General features: G+C 40.1%; 1 protein-coding gene across 2 annotated transcripts; it reads left to right on the top strand.

Annotated features, from left to right (window-relative positions):
* LOC121326929 (5'-AMP-activated protein kinase catalytic subunit alpha-2) lies at window positions 1-10,961 on the top strand. Of its 2 annotated transcripts, XM_041270583.1 has the most exons (9): window positions 1-293; window positions 2,836-2,977; window positions 3,074-3,167; window positions 3,550-3,694; window positions 4,558-4,645; window positions 4,890-5,114; window positions 5,610-6,111; window positions 6,574-6,700; window positions 6,898-10,961. In XM_041270583.1, the coding sequence occupies exons 1-9, from the start codon at window positions 200-202 to the stop codon at window positions 7,131-7,133; spliced, it is 1,653 nt and encodes a 550-aa protein (XP_041126517.1). In that variant the 5' UTR covers window positions 1-199; the 3' UTR covers window positions 7,134-10,961. The 2 variants fall into 2 exon arrangements, with proteins under 2 accessions (XP_041126517.1, XP_041126518.1); XM_041270584.1 differs by lacking the exons at window positions 1-293; window positions 2,836-2,977; window positions 3,074-3,167 and having other exon boundaries at window positions 3,595-3,681.
* The last annotated feature ends 11,293 nt before the right edge of the window (window positions 10,962-22,254 follow it).

The following is a 22,254-nucleotide window of genomic DNA, read 5'->3' as shown; positions in this document are numbered from 1 at the left end:
TTGTGCCTCGACGTTCTAGAATCAACCTGCATGACACAGTCTCGCCATATATAGTGCTGGCGCTCCAGACTCCGCTTGTAACCCTCGGCTGCCTGGCGCAGGGTAAGCATTACCCCTGACAAGAGTGCGCTCCACTCCGCTCTCTCCCTCTCCCTCTCTCTGCACTCTGGGTAGACTCCGCACAGATTCCAATGGTAAAATGGCTGAGAAAGCGAAGCACGAAGGCAGGGTTAGAATAGGACACTACGTCCTCGGAGACACCCTGGGAGTTGGCACCTTCGGAAAAGTAAAGAGTTAAGTGCGCTTTTCGTTTATTACGCTGTATTTGCATGCCATAGGGTAATGTCGTGTGTATTAACAAGGATTGTAATAGTAAAATGTGACAGTTGAAGACTACGCCGTTTGCGTAGCGTAGCCTTGAGAGAAGCTAGAATGTCTTAAATTAAGCGGATAGGTTAAATGGTGTTGGAGAATTGGGATTGATGTGACATTGCGTACATCTCTTCCTCGCTAGGCTGCACACACAGCTCAGGGGCGGCCCCGCTGCAGCTCCTGTAAATATTATTGTGACCCGTTGGATGTGGCGTCGCAGTGTGCGCAGGGAGGTGACAGACGAAAACACTGACTGGCGATTTTACATTTTGGTTAGGCCTACAGATTTTAAATAACACAGTGTTTGTTTTATATTATAGAGATCATCAGAACTGGTGGAAAGCTGCCTCGCATTGACTGGTTTTGTACCAGTAAGAGCGCTGTTTATTGTCAGCTCCACCAGTATTAGGAACAGGATATACGTTCAGGATTTGCAGCACTTTTCTGCAGCAAAAACTTGAACGAGAATAAAAGAGAACACATCGTGTATAAATCAGGCCGATTAACAGTACATTAAATTGTGCATGTTCTACAGTGCGTGGTTTATAGCTGTGCTTATTATCAGAACACACACACACACACACACAAATATAACATAGAACATTTATTTGGCAATAGAATTGCAATATTTAATTCCAAATAAAAATAATAAATCAATCTTCTTCTGTAACTTTGCATTGACTTCAACACATTTTAAAACAAGTATTTTGCAGGGGCGGTGCCCGCCAAACCACCCCTAAAGATAAATAATTCCACCCCTGAGTTGTTGTTATCTCTGGGCTACCTTGGGGTGGACGGACCTAAACATTAGGGAGACACTAAAATGAAAACACCAGGTTTGGGGGTAAAAAGACAAGTGTAAAAATAAATAAAGAAATAAATAAAAAATAAAAATGATATCCTGGTTTAGACTACAGCTACTTCCCATTTCCCGGAGTCCTGAATACGGCTGTGATTCGCCAGATCTCTAGACCTCTGTGTGTTGTACTTACATGAATGGTAAATATTTTGCCACACCTACTGCAATATGCATGACCTTGACAGCGAGGGAAAAGACCATGACAGGTGCATGCTGATGACCTCATGAGCTGTGTTGGTCTTTTTTTTCACCTTATATTGTGTGGCTACAGGACTGTGTTTACCAGCCCAAAGCTGCAGCATTACTCTTTACCAGAGAGTGTAGTTAAACGTAGTTAGTCTCTGCAGGGTCCCAAGTCAACAAGTAATGTCTCAGCCATGGTTCTGCATGTAAATCGGTGTTAAGGTTCTTTGTCCTGCGTTCAGAGCTGCTCTTCTTCTCTAGCTGCCTGCCATACGATTTAGCAGAGCTGATCTTAGATAGCTGCTACAGAGCTTTTATATCATGAAGCTTGTGTTACGTTAAGGAAAGAATTCTTGGCAGCAGCTCCTGTTTCTGCCTGCTATTATTAGCACTATATAGAAGTGTCCTAGTGGTTTGCTAATGTGCTACTGCTATTGCATTTGAAATGTTTGCCTTCCCCCACAGTACGGCTGAAGCTCTGCTTCACTGTGTGCTCACCTTGTCTCGTGGAGCAGCTACAGCAGAGTGAAGGGGTCATATAGATAGGTCTGCTCTAATGTAGGTGCTGTGATTACAGTGCGAAACCTACAGGCAAAGTTGAAATCCAGTGCCCTCTAACAGCTGGGAAAGGCAAGGCTGAAAATAGCACAGCCTGAGGAATACCGGGATTAATGTGGGGGGAAGTACTGTGGTAGCTGCATAATGTAACTCTGCATTGCTAAAAAAAAATCAGACGCTCTGCCCATAAGGAATTCATATGGTACTAACATAAACAAGGAAAGGAAAAGTACTGAAGGACCCCCCACCCCCCACTCACAAAAGGCTCCAAACAGTAATCTGCAGCTTTGCAAATCTCTGCTGCTCCCCTTCTTATCCCGGCTCCATTCTTTAACACACAGAGCACATTCCTTCACTTGCCTGGCACACTGTTAGGGGTATGACCTCTCCACATCACTGCCAGTTATTACATCTGTTGTAAAGCTGCATCTATTTGCTTAAGCTTCTTTGTGATTGATATGGATGGATGTGGATTAAGCAGTTTTTTCTCTAGAGCATTTCTTTTTTTTTTTGTAGTCATGGTTTAGTGATTTTTATTCATGAAATTGAGTACAGTAGATGGCCTTTACAAATTACATTGACTGTTTCAAAAAAGATAATACCCACCAACTAATCACACCTTTTTTCAATGAAACCAATGGTTATCCACAAGAGGTCTATTGTCTCGTCCAAATGGCCCGACAACGGGCCTTTAAATCAAGTGTATTTGATCCCATCGTTTCAACTTTGCCCGAACTTCATAAACACGACACAAATACATTTGTTACAGAGTCTGTGTCAGAGGGGTTTGTCCTGAACCACAGAAGCTATTATGAGGATATTATGGAATGTAATCGTTGTACAACTTTTCATTGGTTGATTAGTTGGAGAACACCAGCTGACCGGTCACAAGGTGGCAGTGAAGATCCTGAATCGGCAGAAAATCCGAAGCCTGGATGTGGTGGGGAAGATCAAACGAGAGATTCAGAACCTCAAGCTCTTTCGCCACCCTCACATCATTAAACTGTGAGTATTGCTGCTGCTGCTGCCGGACGCACACCAGCAGTTCAATCCATTTCTAGCAGAACAGCATGACACTAACCAGAGCCTTCTTCGTTTAAGATACCAGGTCATCAGCACACCCACTGACTTCTTCATGGTGATGGAATATGTGTCTGGAGGGGAACTATTCGATTACATCTGTAAACATGGACGGGTAAGAATCTCCAAGCCTCTGTATTACACTGGGAGTCCAGTGAACAGCATGTGGAAGGGGTTCCTGATGTATTACTAGTCAGTGTGCATTATACTATCAACAACTCTTGTATCTATTGGACATCATTCCTAAAGGGCCAGTTACAGTGGTCCACTTTGCAGTTAGGTTATTTACATTATAGTTTTTGCAAGCTAAAACAGCTTGCATATGGCTAGGAAGGAGCTTGTGTGCATGCAGCTATGGCTGTAATGGCTATGTAAACACAATGGTGAGCCAGAAAGGGCTCACTGTGCACCTAGTGATCTTATTTTTCTTTAAAACTGAGTGCAGCTCTACAGCTTCAACAAAGCCTGTGCAGCCACATGGTTTCTCTGTTCGCTAGGTGGAAGATACAGAAGCACGCCGCCTTTTCCAGCAGATAATCTCAGCCGTGGATTACTGCCACAGACACATGGTGGTCCACCGTGACCTGAAACCAGAGAATGTCCTTCTTGATGCCAACAAGAACACCAAGGTAGCTGACTTTGGTATGTGACACTTTGCCTATGTGAGGAATGTGTAAGCCACGCAGCGCACGGGTAGCTAGGTCACTTTGAGTGTTGATTGGCAGAGCATGTTACAGGGGAGTGGGGGGGTGTGCTCTATGATACCCTACAACTGCACCTATCTGACTGCTGTCTTATTGTGTGGAACCAGTGATTAATTTATCTGTGTCGGTGACCATGTGGTTTGAAGTGAAGAAGTCCACATCCTTCTGCTTAGAAAACGACATCACTGACATACATGTGTTAAATATTATGCAAAGGGGTCTATGTCAAACATCAACTGATCTAAATACTGCTGCTGAGATAGCACTGGACCCTTTGTGCACTAATGTTTTGACAACCAACAGTGTTTTAGTAGTGGTGTATTATCCCATGGCAGGAATGAGTTTTAAATACATCTAGAGAACTGCTTATCAAATTGTGTGAAACTGTCATTGTTTTGCACAAGTTAATAAGTATCAGAATCCAGGGATACAAGGAGGTCTGTACATGCATCCATATATCTAGAGAAGCACTTATCCAATTGTGATGATGAACCTTGTTTACAGCATTTTTTAACATTGAGTTAGTTATTGAGTATCGGAATTTTGGGGTATATGAAGTCCTTTGTCTTTATGTCAAACTTCTTCAAAAGTTGGATCTAAGTCAAGTGAATTATTTGTTCATTTTGCTGGTGACTCTAATTGAAGTGGGGGGTGATTGTCACTGATATACTTGTATGTCCTTGTTTAGATATGTTGCTCTTCTAATCAGTTCAGTAGACCCCAAAGAGACTCCTCACGTGTCTTCATATTTTGCGGATTATGTGTAAAGCTGACATTTCCTTCAACCCCTTTATCTTGCAGGTCTCTCAAACATGATGTCAGATGGGGAGTTCCTTCGAACCAGCTGTGGCTCCCCGAACTACGCTGCTCCAGAGGTGATCTCAGGCAGGTGAGAACTGGAGGCAGAAACACTGGCTGCTTTCCACTGACATTATCTTCCATTCGTTTGCACCAGTGCAAAGCTTACTCTCATTTTCGATTTTTTAAAACTACCACGAAAGAGCTCAGCTGTGGGGGATCATACTATTTCACTGATGTGATATGTTATGTACAAAGCACCAGACCGGGTTCTCTTTAAAGTGCATGCACAGCTGATGGACTGCACCATGGTGTATTGGTTCTCTGGTCTCCAGGTTATACGCCGGCCCTGAGGTTGATATCTGGAGCTGTGGAGTCATCCTGTACGCTCTCCTGTGCGGCACGCTGCCTTTCGATGATGACCACGTCCCCACGCTCTTCAAGAAGATCCGAGGAGGAGTCTTCTATATCCCCGAGTACCTGAACCGCTCAGTAGCAAACCTCCTAATGCTGATGCTGCAGGTGGACCCACTCAAGAGAGCCACCATCAAAGACATCAGGTACTCAAATCCAACACCTCAGTATCAGTTTATCTTTGAGTTTGTGGTACAGCTATTTGAGGTGTATTTATTTAATGAGGTTATACTTGTATTTGTAACAGGTGGTACCATTTAGAGATAAACAGTCCAAAGTAAGATGCTTCTGACAGTGGTGCAGATTGCAATTTTAAATCAATTTCCATTAGCTGCTTGAATGATTTATGTTGCCAGTATATAGAGCAAAATATTGAATGCTTTATTAGAGAGAAGGACCCTTATTGTTGTGTCCTATTGGAGCCCCCATCAGATAAACAGACACAATGACAGGAGACCCATATTCTCTGTGTATCCATAACATTAACCATTCATACATACTGAGGCCATACTGGTAAGAAATAAGGCTAGTGCTAACACTGATGCAATTTTAAAAAATAATTTTTACCTACGTCTGTAAACAAATATGGAGTTAAGCATGCACCTGAACTGACTGACCCCCCCCATTTCCCCTCCTCACAGGGAGGATGAGTGGTTCAAGCAGGACCTGCCCAGTTACCTGTTCCCTGAGGATGCGGCCTACAACACCGACGTGCTAGATGAGGAGGCGGTGCGGGAGGTGTGCGAGAAGTTTGAGTGCACTGAGTCGGAGGTGAGCAACAGCCTCTACAGCGGGGACCCCCAGGACCAGCTGTCCGTGGCGTACCACCTCATCATCGACAACCGCCGCATCATGAACCAGGCCAGCGAGTTTTACCTGGCCTCCAGCCCCCCCACCGGCTCCTTTATGGATGACAGCATGCAGCTGCCCCCCGGCATCAAGCCCCACCCGGAGCGCATGCCCCCGCTCCTCGCAGACAGCCCCAAGGCACGGTGCCCCCTCGATGCCCTCAACACCACCAAGCCAAAACCCATGACGGTCAAGAAGGCCAAGTGGCACCTGGGCATCCGTAGCCAGAGCAAGCCCTATGACATCATGGCAGAGGTGTACCGGGCCCTGAAGCAGCTGGAGTACGACTGGAAGGTTTGTAGGTCATCCTGCTGTTGCTTATTTTATTTCTTTGTTAAACACAAAACCCTTCCATAAAATCCACCTGCTCCACAGGGAACCTTACTACATAGTATTTGAGTATGAGTGTAAGGGAAAACAAACCAGAGGATTCTAGGTATACACAGGAATGTATGAACATATGTGCATACATATGCACACACATACACAAAAATACATATATGACCTTACAAAAAGTCAACTACAATGTAAAAAAAAAATAAAAAATCTTAAAAAAAAAAAAAAATCTTTAACACAGTTTTGTCATTTGGACCATATCTTAAACGCTATATGGATAGCAGTGCACAATTCAAATTGGATTCTGACTACACTATGAGGTCATGCATTTGTTGTGGGTTCCCTGTTAATTTGACAGACTAATCTTGTTTTTGTGACCTCTGGCCTCCTGTTTAAAACACGTTGAAACTTGACCTCCAGGTGGTGAATCCGTATCACCTGCGAGTGCGACGGAACAATCCTGTGACGGGGAACTTTGTGAAAATGAGCCTGCAGCTGTACCAGGTCGACAGCCGTAGCTATCTCCTGGACTTCAAGAGCATCGACGGTAAGGGGGGAGAGAAAAGCATGTTGCAGCAGTGTGGGTTTTCCCCTCTCTCTGTATAATCCACATCCTCACACTCTTTCTGTGTAATCCACATCCTCACTCTTTGTATAAACCCCCCCCCCCCTCTCTCTCTCTCTCTCTGTGTGAATAATCTACCTCCTCACTCTCGTATGTTGTTTTCTGATAAATGATTTCAGATGACGTCATCGAGCAGAAGTCGGGCTCTTCGACCCCTAAGCGCTCAGGGTCCTTGGCTGGGCTCCACAGACCCCGGCTGAGCCTCGATGCAGCAGCCAGCGACGGCGTGTCCCTCGGAGGCTCTCTCACGGGCTCGCTTACAGGCAGCACCCCCTCCATCACACCGCGCCAGGGCAGCCACACCATGGACTTCTTCGAGATGTGCGCCAGTATCATCACCATGCTGGCTCGCTAGCTGGGATCCGGCGATGGTGTGTCCGCGTTATAGCAATGGGTATTTTTATTTGATTTGGTTTTTTAGCGCGTCCTGTGAGTATGTGAGATGTGACCCATTTGTGCTTGACAAGCCAATGCCCACGCATTGTTCTATACTTGATTTTTTTAAATTTAATTATATTTTTTAACCATTTAAAAAATAATTAAATTAGGAATACTAAATAAAGTGTTCGGTCACAGTTTATATATTTTAAAATACTGTTATTATAAATGAATATCGTTTTTATGTTTTATCACTTATTTATTTGATCATTTATTTAACGACACATTATTGTAGGCTTCTGAAAAGGCAAACCAAAATTACATGAACAAAAACAAATAATGGGGTGATGCTCAGTAACCCTATTGTGTTCTCTATGTACAGAGCAGACAATCAGTTCAACCTAAGCTCAGTATCTCCGTCTCTCAGTTAAGGTGGGACTTGCTGTTCACCCATCCTAGTCTTGCACAAGTGGTTAAGAGGAAACAGCTCGTTAACAGCACATGGAAAGCAGTGATATAAAAATGCTTGAGTAGAGATTAAAATCACCTCTCCTAGCTTTCCACCCTACTCTTGTGTGCTGTACAGCACAGTTACTCAAATACAGTACACTGCTTCAACGTGGGGCACAGTGCCCGCAGTTTCATCGCGTGTGTGCAATGCTAGCTTGCCTGGATGTTGCGCTTGATTTCCTCTGCCCATTATTTGAGATACCTCAGCTAGGATTTAATACTGTAGTCCGATTTTTAAAACTGTTTATGATGTTTTGGATTGCAGTCTATCGCTCTGTATAGCATAATTTGAATCTATATTATTATTATTATTATTATTATTATTATTATTATTATTATTATTATTATTATCTGTTTTTTATTTATTTATGTGTGTCAGTAATTAGTTGAGGTTTATATTCCATTTCAATGGGTCAGTGTTTCAGTAGGTAGTGGCCGCATGGTCTATTGATTTGTATTTGAAGAATCTCAGTTGAATGGTTGGACTGACTGAGATGCAGTATCACTTTTCAAAACTCAATGATCTGATCAGATCCGCTTTAGAAACGCCCCTGGTTCCTTTGGAGAATGGAGGTTTCAAACCATAAAGAGGAAAAAAAATGGTATTTTATTTATTTATTCATTTATAATGAAATTTGCCTTGGCTTGCCAGACATGTCAAGTACATGCCGATAATTTTAAAGACAGCGCTATACTTTCATGTTAGCAGTGCCCCCAAGAGGATATTTTAAGACTTTGCCTTCCTATAAAGTGCCTATGCCTATTTTATTTGCTTGGAGTCTGAACCACGTAAGCTGATAGCTGGTGTATAGGATAGATCAGGAGACGTGTTTCCAGCTACTGCATTTGAGTGCTGACACTAGTGTTCCAGTGTCAACACTGTCACATTAATATTGCTCTGCCCTAGATTTGTGGGGGCTAAATGGATTTAACTGAGCAATCATTACTTGGTAAAGTCAATCAAACATGCATTCAATCAAATGGTTTGCTGCACAATCCTTCTGCATGCAGCTTCTTCACTAATGTTAATTATCTACTGTAAATGAAACAGGTTCTGGTTGTGATCAATAAGGTTTTCACGTTTCTGAGCATTCAGTTTCTTCAGATGGAAATGTAGTCCTGAATGATACCCTGCTGGGGTTGCACTGCATTTCGAGTGACACAGGAAGCAAATGCATGGCAATTGATGACCCTCTTGATTTGTAGACCCTAGAATCCCCTGTGCTGAAGCAATCACTATGACTGTAGCTGCTGCAATCTACTGGCTTCAGACACTGTCCTAGTTTTAAATTGAAAATAGCTGTAACCTGATTATATGCAAGCCAAACCACTTTGTTCTATTGTCAGGGGGGTATTCACATAAATAACTAACAGGCACATAATGTGTGTTAAGAGTGCCACGTTATCTGCAATGCTTAGTCATCATGCATTACTGGTACTGCACATAGGCATTTCTCACATCTCGCTTTTTTACAGGCAATGCACTCCCAGACAGATTAGGTGTTCCGTTTCCCTTGTGCATTGCTTATATTAGAATAGCAAACAAAACCTTTCTCTGGAACCTTGTAAAGGAAGCATCTCAAGACACTTCGCAAAGTTAAAATATCAGTGATGATAACCCTGGCAAACACAGTACGCTTGGTTTGGGATCTGCCCCAGGAACGTTAAAGGTACAGGATTACAAAACCAAGGACAGCCACTGAAGTTGCCTTAAAAGTACATATATATATTTTTTTCTCTTTGTTACAAACTTTCATTTTAGTACTGTACCTGTTTATTTATGTGCATTGATTTAGTACTGTAGAATATCTGATTTAACCTCACCGATCAAACTAACTGCCGGGGAGGAAAGCAAGCTGTCCATTGCACGATGGGAGCAGTTAAGGCTGTAAAAGTTTTAACGAAAACATAAACTGTTTTTTTTTTTCACTAAACCTTTAACCAAAATTTGTTGTTTTATGAGGAATCTTCCATTGATTTAAAATCTTTTTATGATTACCTTAGGTAAGGTAATCCATGACTAGTGCTAATCGGGGGTCTATTAAACCAGATGTCAATCTAGTAAACATAGATTTACATCCTGAAAAAATAAAAAAAATCAATACAGACTTGTGGGAACTGTTGGCATTGTTCACCGTCCTGCCATTGATCCTACAGCTTGCTGAACAGCTGTGCTTCGGGTTTAATGTTTAATCTCCCTGTACCGTACACACTGTATGCAAGACAGCATGCCCACAGATGGTTACTGTGTATTTGCACCATGTTGTATATGTTGTTTTTGTATGTCATCAAAAAAAGTTTAAAGCTATTGCAATGTTTTTGTAATCAGTGCAAAAAAAAAAAAAAAAAAACAATTAGAAAACCCTGCCACTTGAACCAATTTATTTTAGTTTCATGTACAGTGCCCTTTATTCATTGTATTAGGACATGTATTATTACAGTCAGGCCAGTTTGCGTATTCATCTAATGGTACTGTACATGTGCAATTGGTTCTTTCTAAAACCTTTTTATAGTTTGGGCATTGTAAACTACTACAGAGCAAATGACCTGGCAGACCTACAGATCGGCAGACAGGAATGCCCCAGCAACGGATTCTGATAGTTCTTTTCTGTTGTGCAACATTGTGAAGCACAACAGTTCATTTATATGGAAATTACACAAACCTCTTTACTTCTCATGTGGCACCAACCAAATGATTTTCCCCTTGGTATTTATATAGCCATAAAGTTGCATTGCTCTTTGTAGACTATTAACTATTTAGAGACACAGTTGTTATCTCTTTCATGATGTAACAATTGATTACAATTGACGGAACACTATTCCAAAGCTTGCGTTTTGAGTTTTTGTATCTGTATATATATTTTTTTTTTTACACTTAAGACCCCAGTTAAACATATATATTTTTTATTTATGTTTTTTTTTTTTAACTATAGATTTTTGGCAGTGTGCCAAACTGAAGCTTTTGACATTGTGATTATTATTGGTTAAAGCTCTAGTTGGTGTGCGTTATAATCACCCGGCTCCTGCAGTGTAACAGATGCACTTCAGGCTATTCTGGCTTCACAATAAGCTTAATTAGTAGCAGCAGAGTTTGTGGCCTCTGTGATGTCTAGCTAAGCCCAGTTGTGACTAGCTGAGCTCATATGAAAGCTACAATGTCTGGGACTGATCCAGATAGGAGCCTTTTCTGTACCACTGCACTGCTGCCTCCCCTGAGTCCTGGTTCTAGTGTTTTTTTTTATTTTCGTGTGATGTTGCTCTTATGATTATTTGCACTTTAATAAATATTTATTGTTAAAATGAATGTGGATGTTTTCAGTTCTTCTACTTCACTCGCAGGACCAGAACCAGAACCAGAACCAGAACCGATTCTATATGGGACTGCTAGAAAACTCCTAAATGTGATGGTTGGTTTCTCAGTGTGAAAATGTCCTTTGGTCCTTAGTAACCTATGCTGTGATTGGATCTTTTGTTAAAAAAAAAAAAAAAGCAAAAGAACATGAACACATTGTTGTTAAGAATTACTGTTATTGCTCATTAGATCATAATTACAGCAGTAAGTGCTTTACAAGTCTAGGTACAGATTATAAGGTACAGATTATAAGGTCATTCATTAGAAATGATCACATGCAGCATATGAGCTAGTGAAGTTTGGAAACAGAATATTTTTCATTGGTTCTTGGCTTGAGTACTGCTAACTGTAGGAAGAATAAAAAACAAAGATCAAATATAGTATTAATAAACATTAATCACATTCTAAACCAAATATTTAGCAGAGAGAACCAGGGGAGTTCCAAGACTTGAGCAGATATAAAAGCCACATACAAGCAAGTAAACGCTTGGTGTTAAATAATAAAAAATAAAATAAAACAGCTGAAACAAGCAATATTACTTTCAGATTAAACACATGCAGAGGCCAGCAAGAAAAGCTTACCTGCAGGCAATATTCTTTATAGAGACATAGCCATCTGCATGAGAGATTTAAAATAATAAAATCGTCGACATTCAGTTAAGCTTATAAAAAATGATACATCAAAGCAATACAGATTAGGATGCTTTTAAATGAGCACTGTTCCTTAAAAATAAAAAAAACCCCAGATATTTGTGTAGGTGGTGCTAATGTCAGTCTAGCTGTGCCATACTGTTCCTATTGACACCAGCATGATGATGTTACCTGCCTCATCATTCTAATTGCACACAACACAGTTTGCTGAAAATGAGATCAAAACCCAGCATGAAACAAATCACACTAGTAGATAAGAATCTGAAATGTCCTTTTCATTTAACTGTGTCTTTTTAGTTCCTGTAGTTGAATTTCTGAACAGTGCACCTGCTACAGAAGAAAATCTTCCCCATGTATAAAGACATGTTTATTGTAAACTGGCACGGTTTGGAGAATCGAGAAAGGAATACTTACATTTGCCCCTCATATTCCTGCAAATAATCTTGTCATCCTTGGTCACGTCGATAATATCCAGCTTCTCTCCTGGTTTGATAGCGAGATTGAGGTTTCTGGAAGAATTCTGCACAACAATGCTATTCACCACCACAGTGTTCTGAACTTTGATCTCCTTGGTGTACTGAAACAGAAATAGATATACAATTTAAATACTTAAAAGATATAAAAAACATTGCAAAAAAAAAAAAAAAAAATGCGCTAAGTGCAGTAGTGTTCAACATAAGTTGAGGGAACTTAAAGCCAGGAGACCGGGAGACATAAGGCAACTTTACTGTATCAAACCCCAAGTCTCCTCTGGTGTGCCATGCAGTGGCCTGAAACCTAAACCCCTGTGTGGAAGGGGTGTGGGTAATTCACTGACTAGGAGGCAGACAGGTGTACTTGAAAACACCACACAGGTGCCCAGTTTTATTTGTGAACAGTTCTTGCTTTTCCCTGCAGAGGGCACTGGTGATCGTGGGCTGCCTATCAACGATGATAGACAGCACCACGGAAATACCACAGCTGGTACGTGAACAGCAAGTGCACTCGCAGGTGCTCAAAGAAATAATAATGAAAACAGAAGGCGAAAAGAACAATGGAAAATAAAACAGTAATAAAACTACAAATAAAAGGTGCTGCACTCGGCAGCGTTATCCCGGTCGCCGCTACCCTCACGACCCGGATCACCGTCCTACTCTGTAGGCTAACTAGCCTGTTCTTTCACAATACGCCGGGGTCTGCCCAAGGGTTCCCCGCTCTCTCTGTCTCGCTATGAAACTCTTTTTGTTTCACCTGATTCCCGGTTCTGGATCAGTGCTTCCGCACTCTCGTTGCGTCTAAGTGGGCAGACCTGAGGAAACAACAGAGCGTTAATTTATAGGGCTAACAATCTCCGCGCCTCTCAGCCATTCAGAGAGGGGGAAAGTCCACACACCCACTTTCCCACCTCCCCGTGTCACTGCCATGACTCACAGGCGGTTGTTGGACGACTGTCGCCCTCTTCCTGCAGCCCGTGAACACGCCAGCAGAGTCAGCACAGATCTCTCCCTGTTACACCCTGAAACGAAGTTCGCTCCAGCAAGGTTCTGTCTATGAGGAAAGTGGGGACATGGGCCTTGATCTGTCTCTGTGTATAAAACCTGATAGAAAATAAGAAACACACCTTCTTGAGGCTGACAGGCCTCCAGAAACGCAGCTGAGAGAACACTACTGAGAAATAAACCTCCTGAATAAAAGTTCCTGAACTTCTCCTCATTCCTGAAAATTTCATTTTTCTTCAACTTCTCTAAATCTTCATTGGGATTTTTTAATTTGAACAAGCCTCCAGTCCTCTCTCTGTGCGTTAAAACACAGGACACAAGAAATTAGTTCTCCAGAAACACCCACGAAAAGATGGAGCATCAATCAAACAAAAAGGGGCATCAACGATTAAATTACCACAAGGGTATTAAATTAATGACTAAAGCAACCAAATTTATATATATTTATATATATATATATATATATATATATATATATATATATATATATATATATATATATATATATATATATATCTACATACCTGTTATGGACAATGACTCCCACGTAGTTATATAGTTTCCTGGTTTTAACAAAGATAACCATGATCACCTTGCCCTTCTGCAGCTCTTTGGGGACACATGAAAGAAAAGAAAAAAGAAATAATAAGGCATCTTACTCTACAGGAAATGTCACAGCAACAAACTCATACATGGAGAATTCACTCATCAAAATGACTGTACTTTGCCATGACCAAAGCCTGATGAGTTTATCTTCACAAGATACGCAGTGCAGCAAGCCACCCATGCATCAATTTCCATTAAGAGCATTCCATTAACAGCATACTTCATGTCATCTACATTCCCTAATTATTCATTTCTTATCTGTTTAATGTGTGTTCTGCATTATTCTCTACTAGGATTTCAGCTTAGATAAAAAAAAAAAAAGACAGCAAGGCTGATTTGGGGTAAGTGAGTGTGTGTGTGTGTGTATATATATATATATATATATATATATATATATATATATATATATATATATATAGTCTCTGTCAGGAAAGACAGGCACCTGAAGTTTACCTTTCAGTTTCACCTTTTTCATTCTTCTTTTCCTTGTTTGCTTTCATTTTGTGGAATATAGTTACCATTCTATTACTTCTAATTCTGGAAAAACGAAAGGGTAAATAGATAAGAAGAGTGCAGAACAGTGCCTATGTGGACAAACACAAACTGGTTCATCATTTGTCAGCCTCAAATACAATTTTGGTCTCAGTCAGATTGAAATTGTAACCTCATCTCATCTCACAGACAGGACAGGAAAGAATCCGTAATGGCACAGCACTGCTAGTTAATCTATGGCTCAACATGTTGAAGAGCTTGAGGGTTTGCTGGTGATATTATAAACTGACAATAAAGACCTGTTCTGTCAAAGCAACTTTATTTGTTGAAATCAATTGGTGCCACAGTGCTGGAGCTCTCCCTCCCACAACCTCAATGACAAGCCAGTGAAACACTTTGCTGTTCATTGATGTTTTTGTTCCGAGAATCATTGCAAACTTACAGCATGTCCTTCTTTTCCATCTCAGCATCATCATAAATATCGTTTGTTAAGTCAGAAAAAAAAAAAAAACTGATTATATTAATAACTGTTTAATCACACTGGCAAAAAAGGTCATATTTTAATTCACTTACTTTTATTTTCTTCTTCAGTTCTTGGAAGACCCATGAAGAAGAATGATAGTGTTATAAACTCACACTTTATTGAAATACTTATTGAAAGCAGGTCAGAGAAGCGTAATCTGCAACACTGTTTTGAATTGCAATAATTATGGAAACCCTGAGACAAACAAATATCTGGCCCGTGACTTCCTTATGAAGTAATGAACAAGGGTGCTGACCTGCAAAAAATAATAATAAATAAGCCAAAACCTAAACAGCCAAAAACAACAGCCAGCCTGAGCCAACAGCTGCGTTGTAAAGGAGATTAAACGGTTAATGTGTTATGTAACCTGATAGTCAGATTACCTGTCTCCTTTATTGACCGTGTCAGATTGATGGAGCCCCAGTGCTGTCGATACCCTCTTTCCAGTTTCACGAATTTCCTTAAAATCCATCTCCAGGGCGGCTACAGAGATGTAGCCATCTGTGACAACAATCGGAAAACCCTCTTTAAATGCTGTCACCTCACTGCCGTACACAAAGCTCTCATTGGATATTGTTGGCATTGTTAATATACACACACACTGTAGCTTCATGAAAATGAGATTTCACCTCTGCAGCTTGGAAGTGAAATTGGAGAGAGGTTTTGTTTTGTAGAATGAAGAATGTAAGAACGTAAGATCGTATTATATAATATTAGTAAGAACCAGGGTGACACTGGCACAAAGAACATACTGGTTGGTAACCCTTTCATGCATGGCGACCTCATATTGGGGCGGATAATAAAAACTGTCTTCTGGTCTATATATGGGGACATATGGAAGACGCAAATGCACGATGACCTTATACAAGGATGCCATTTTTTTTCTCCCATATAAAGCAATGGAAAAAAATGGAAAAAAAAAATGTCAGAAATATATATATATAAATATATATTAAAAAAAGAGATAGATTGCTCTGAATCGCTTACAGTTTCCATCCCAGTCTTTTGCCAGACACTTGCCAGCAGGACATTTAGTGGTCCTGATGAGGTCCACCACATCACCCTGCTTTACTGCCAGGTCATTCTTCCCTCCTTTACTTTCCTCCCTCACCTCCGCACGGAAGATCGTGTCTTCCAATCCAGTGACCTACAGGAGCATATAGAAGAAAGACTGCTCTTAACCCTGTTCTCCGCAGGACCCTTTGACCCTCATTGAAGCTCACAGTGTGTTTGCACATATCTAACTGGAATGGGTTTTTCCTTAAGTATAAGCTGATATAAATATTGATAACACCTATTCTGTTCAGGCAACATGGTTAGCCCGAAGGTGTCATTTTAATAATCCACCACCAGTTCAGCAATGAATACGACTGCACAAAGTAACAGAATTGCTTCAAAGTGCCAGCAGTAGCCAGTTCTGTTAGACTTACGTTAACCCTTTTTTTTATTTTGTTCTCTTTCTTTTCTTTTTCTTTGCATTCTTTCTTCTCATTCTTGCGGTGTTGTCTTTCTCCCTTCTCTTTCTTTTTCACTGCTTGTTCATTGCTGCTGATAATGTGCATGTGGTAGGGTTATGGTTACACAGGAGATGCAGAATATTATTGTGAAGAAAGACAAACAGAAACAGCTGCCATTGGTTCGGTGCTGCTCAATTCTAGAGTGAACTTGACAGCATGTTATTTATCAATTGCCCTCCAACCCCAAATGCACAATAATCCAGTAGTATTTTTAAATGGACATTACAATTCTAAAAACATGTAAAAGTGACAGGAAGTATACTGTATAACATCAAACCTCCTACCTGTATTTTTCAAACAAGAAGCTTTTCTTTTCAGCCTAGTTCTGCAAACACAGATGTAGAAAAAGCTGAAGATGTTGAATGGCTTTCAAGATTTATACCGACATTAAAAGCTACAGCAAAAACGAATAGAAAAAAAAAACGATTTAGTGATAGAGTGTTGGGGGGGGTGTTACTTCTATTTATCGCAAACAGCTTCAAAGGTCTGCTTGTAAAAAGAGAAGCTCAGCCAAACATAAATCATGCCATAACCAAACACAGCTGTGCAGATAAAACCAAATAGATAATACCACCTCCACCAATACAATGCTAACTTTGCTGCTCCTATGCACAGAATAGTGTGATTGTTAAACCAGATGGTTCCACAGAAGGAGTTTAGTGCATGGATGCCAGTGGATTAAACAGATACATTATAATAGAAAGCTGCAGAGAAACAAGCAACCCCGCCCTCAGGGGCACACAAACTCTACTGAGTGGTCTGTCTGTGCCTGCTGAGAGATAGAGTCCCCTAAACATAAAAAACACAACTTTGCCTTATAGGCGACTCTCGAAATAAATAGAACAGGCATGCGTGCCATGCGTGCAGTGTTTGAAATGCTGGATGTATTTTACTTTATTAGCTCAACTAATCAGGGAGCTCAAACGTACAGTAATAGAATTTCTTTTCATTTCTCACAATTAAATGGCTTAAAGTATTTTGCTTCAAGGGCTAGGTTAGATATTCCACAAGGACACTGTAATTGGAACCCCCTTTATTTGTAAATTAATGAAAGCATTTCATGTAATCAGTTTTGTTTTAGTTAGATTTTTTTTTTCTCTTGTTCGGTGCACTGTGTGTCTCTGTACTGACTTGCTCGTTCTTCCCCTGTCTCTTACCTTGACCTGATCTTGGGTTCCACTTTCAGTAGCTGTAAAATAGAGACAGGAGAAGGAAGTTAAACAATCTGGTCTCTACTTTGTTGCACCATGTCATTATTTTTCTCAATATAATTGTATATATTATTATTTCTTCTATTAACTTTAAGAATAAAAACACAACATATGTAGCCTGGGTGTGGGCTGACCTGAAATGACAATTCTAATCAATGCTTAGTAATAGAGAATGCAGCACATTCTAAAGGCAATTATTTATAGTTTTTAGGCATTATGATGTTTAATAGAAATATAATATAACTACCTCAAAACCTTATTTGGCTGAAGAATATACATCCACCTTCCCTTTAGGATATTGCAAGAGTACTAAAAAGATGTAACTATGTTTACATTTTGTAGTTTAGTTAGGCATTGTTTTTCCTGCCTGTGTAGGGTTACCTTATGACTCCATGTACACTTGGACAGTTTGGGACCGTTCAACTCACACCCCAGTGCATTCTGGTAAGTGTAGTCCTGCTGTGAAAGGTACCCAAGACAGGTCAAACATACCAGAATGCATTGAGATGCGAGTTGAAAACCCTATGCCTGCGACATACAGCGCACACTCTCTCTTTCTTACTATACAAAGCAAGTGACTCCTTAATTGTGGTGTAATAATATTTACTAGTGACATTGTGGAAATAAAAAAAAAATGTTTAACTTTCTTACTTGTGATGTTCCCAGCATCCTTTTCAAGTCCTGTTATTTCTGCATCTTCAAACAATACTTCATATTCCTCATAACTTCCAGGATCCACAACATCATTACTGGACAGGTGAAAAGCACACGGCTATATGACAGGACACAGAACTACAACAGCCTTTCGAATCCAGCTTCTCTGTAAACCTTCCTTTACCTGATCAGAATATCTGCAATCATTTGGAATGGTTCAGAGTTCTGTTTAGAATCTTGTTTGCATGCTTATTTTTGTTTTTCTTCCTGATCTTCAGAAATCATCTGACATGGTGACCTTTCAACCCTGCAGATGGGGTCAAGAGTTGAAAGGTCACAAGACCAGGAAGCCACAAAAAACCCAAAACAAAAGGAAAGCAGAAAAGCAGGAAGTAATGACTTCTCCCCCTCGTCATGTTTTTAGTTCAATGCTTTTAAAACTTACTTTGGAGATGAGTTGTCTTCAGAAGATGTTGCCCTGGAAGGTGGTGTGATCATTTCTGAAGAGACTAGCAAAAAGAAAAAAAAAGAAAAAAAAAGGCAATACATCATTCAATAATAATAATTTAAAAAAAGATACGGCTTATAAAAATGTATATCAGGGTAATCACTCTTCAATCAATGTTTCCCACCTGCTGTCCACGCTTTTGTTTCACTTTGAAGAAAGATATTTCTTTGAAATCACTACCAGGTTTTAGTTCACATAAAACAGTACTCACAACAGCACAGCATACAGTGACCTTGGTTATTGGCATTGGTACAGGGGACACATACAAGTGTCTTTACAATCGTACACACAGCTGGACAGTTTTATAATATCCAGAACTGAAAGGATACTAGGAGATAAAAGTTTGCAAGGCAGTTAGCATGTGTACCATGAAGAGAATTTTGAAAGAGGGGCAGGGAAGATAAGTTAAAGTTGTACATCACCAGGAACATCATATTTGTACCATACTTCTATATGTGCAGTTTGCTGGCATATTTAAGCATTTAATCAATAATATACAGTAAATCATGTATCACAAATTACAAAACCGTGCAGAGCAACAGACTGTGAACTTCGGTCCACAGCTTGTTTGCTTAGCAATGTGCACTTAGCAAGGGATTGTGCTCCCAGATCATTAGCTTCCACATTACTTTAATCATAAGAATAAGATTACCACCCAGGGCTTTGGTTTCTCTGGTTGCCTTATGGAATTGGCTGAGATCCACGTGTGCAGGCCTCGTTGGTTTCTTTGGTGGTGTCCATAGCGACTGCACATCGGGAAGTGTTTTCCGCCTCGGAGTGTGGCCTCTGGATTCACCACCTGGTTGGTGAGCCTCGTTACACTCCAGAACGTGAGGTGGCTTCTCCTCTGAAAAAATCAAGAGCAATGAGACACCACACTTCAGTTGCAAAACCTTGGCAGCTCCTTCAAAGAGATGTCAACCACAGCTCCCTCTTCCACATGGTCTATTGATGCCTACCAGGTTTTCTTAGCTTTAGGCACATCTATTTTACCTGGCTTTTGATTAACCCTGTACTATACAGGCATGTATAATAAGAAAGAAGAGAAGAAGGTGGTGATAATGCTTTCGTCAACAGACAGGGATGGAAAGAAGACTCCCTTTGTATAGCAGATTGATGTATTCCAGGTTTTACTATTAAGTGTTTGTGTACATATATATATATCTTAAATATATATATATTATATATATATATATATATATATATATATTATATATATTATATATATATATATATATAGCTACAAGTTGATTAACACCGAAAAGTCTTTGTCAGTAAACCTGGAATATAAATAGGGTGGGTGTCCAAAGGGTTTGAATACTTATGCAATCATGACTTTTCCATTTTTATTTCATATTAATTATCTATTTACTTCTTTCTTTTTGTTTTTGCTTTGAATGTGTGGAGTAGGTTGTGTATATAACACATATTAATTCCTACTTCAAAGTGTCATGACTGCAAGCTTTAAAGCAACAAAATGTGAAAAACTGTGAGAGGGTCTGAATACTTTTGCAAGGCACTATATATATATATATATATATATATATATATATATATATATATATATATATATATATATATATATATCAGCTGGATTTTACAGGCAGTGGTGAGTAATGGGTAGGGCTCTAGACCTGAGGAGGGTTCAATCCCAGGTGAGGAGACACTGCTGCTGTACCCTTGAGCAAGGTACTTTACCTAAATTGCTCCAGTAAAAACCCAACTGTATAAATGGGTAATTGTATGTAAAAAGTAATGTGATGCAATTGTAAGTCGCCCCAGATAAGAGCATAAATTCAACGACGTCTCGGATTTCAGGCATTTGTTCAGGATCTGTGTCAGAGAGGGGTGGATAATGTGCACAAGTGTCTTTCTGTGCTTTTCTGTAGCGTTTACAACCCCTAAAAATACATTATTTTAAGTGACAAAGTCGGGTCAGTGAGCATACAGACAGCAATTTTTCTGTTTTGCTTTCTTCCAGTTAATTTAATTGTTCTTCATCTAAATCGGCATGTCTACTAATTGCTTTGGGATTTCTTGTAGGTAATTGGTCACTCGGTTTCATAGTTACAGCTGGAACCTTGCATGACCAATCACATTGCTTGTTTCACATTCCATTACGAGCCCTGGATGTGTGTGTGTGTGTGTGTGTGTGTGTGTGTGTGTATATATATATAATTTAATTTTTGGGAGACTTACCATAGCATGACCCGTCAGTGCCCGGGTCTGGATCAGCAGGACATTTAGAAAGCTCTTTTGCATGGGGTGAAGTCTCTAGTTTGGCAAGACAGCTTTTCCACTTTGGCCACAGTTGGCGATGACGATCCATTTCCCGCTGCTTCCTACGCAGTGCTGTGGGGTCTTGAGAAGGGCTTAACAACTCCACCATGGTTCAGCTGAGCAAGATCCAGACTCTCCATGTGCTGGAATAAGGTATTCTCCCCCAGCCTTCGACTGTGCTTGAAGGTGGCTGCTGAGGGCTGTTCATCCTTTTTTTCCTCCCTCACCACCACCCCTGCTTTAAATGTGCTGGCTCCCGTACAGTTTAACATGGTTTTATCTGGTAGTGGCCTGGTGGAGGGCAGAGTGCTGGATTTTACAGGCAGTGCATGCTTTCTGCCTGGTCCAGCTGTTTCACTCACTTCATCACTGACTGCACTAGGCACAAACAAGGACAGGGAATCATTTTAGTTTCCCATTTTGCATAGCAGTTAGAGGCATTTATTCCAGGTTTTCCTATTAGCATAAATTGTAAGTTACCTGTACTGTACAAAAGGTGCATTGCTTTGTTTTATAAAGCTCAGGTGTGTCTAAAGCTCATACTGAAAGCTTGATGGCTGAAACTGCTACGCATTAGGAATTTGAATTACACGGATGGAAGTAAGACTCCCATTGCATAGCAGTTTGATCCATTCCTGGTTTTACTATGAATTTAATAAGACACACCTGAGCTTCTTTCCTTTGCAGTATGAGTACAACTTGAAATGGCTGAAACTGCTATTTACTTCCTTGAATTATACACTGAAGGGTTACTTTATTTAAAATAAATACATTAATAAAGTACTCTGTATTAGTTTTTGCCAACTTAATTGGAAATTCTAGTTAAGCTTAATCACTTTTTAAAGTAATTTTTAAGTTAGCATTTTCTATTTCTTTATGTTCGTAAATAACACGGCTCTACATGTTCATTTTAGACATTTCACATGAGTTAGACACACGCTGGCTTTTATTTACATAGTTATTTAAATTTCTCACACCAGATAACTTCAGTTTAAGCTTATTCAGATACGATGTCATATTGTCAGTTTGATCAATAACTCACCTGTTCCATTATGTACGTCTTGTGTGCTCAGAAGTAATTTAACGGTGTAAGTTTACATTTAAATTATCATTTTTTTGTTTGTTGGTTTGGATTGGTTTTGTTTTGTTCTCAGAAATGTATAGCAGATATGTTACACTATGTTAGATTTATTTTAAACAATTTCCTCAAACAGCAGTGCTATACCGAGTTAAAAAAAAAAAAAAAACCCTCTTTTGTGCATGCTTCCCAGGAGCTCATCAGAGTGAGAGAGGCCTTACAAAGGTAACACGAAATT

Source organism: Polyodon spathula, chromosome 14 (assembly GCF_017654505.1).
Source record: "Polyodon spathula isolate WHYD16114869_AA chromosome 14, ASM1765450v1, whole genome shotgun sequence".
Lineage (NCBI taxonomy): Eukaryota > Metazoa > Chordata > Actinopteri > Acipenseriformes > Polyodontidae > Polyodon > Polyodon spathula.
This window is presented reverse-complemented; position numbering and strand designations above follow the sequence as displayed.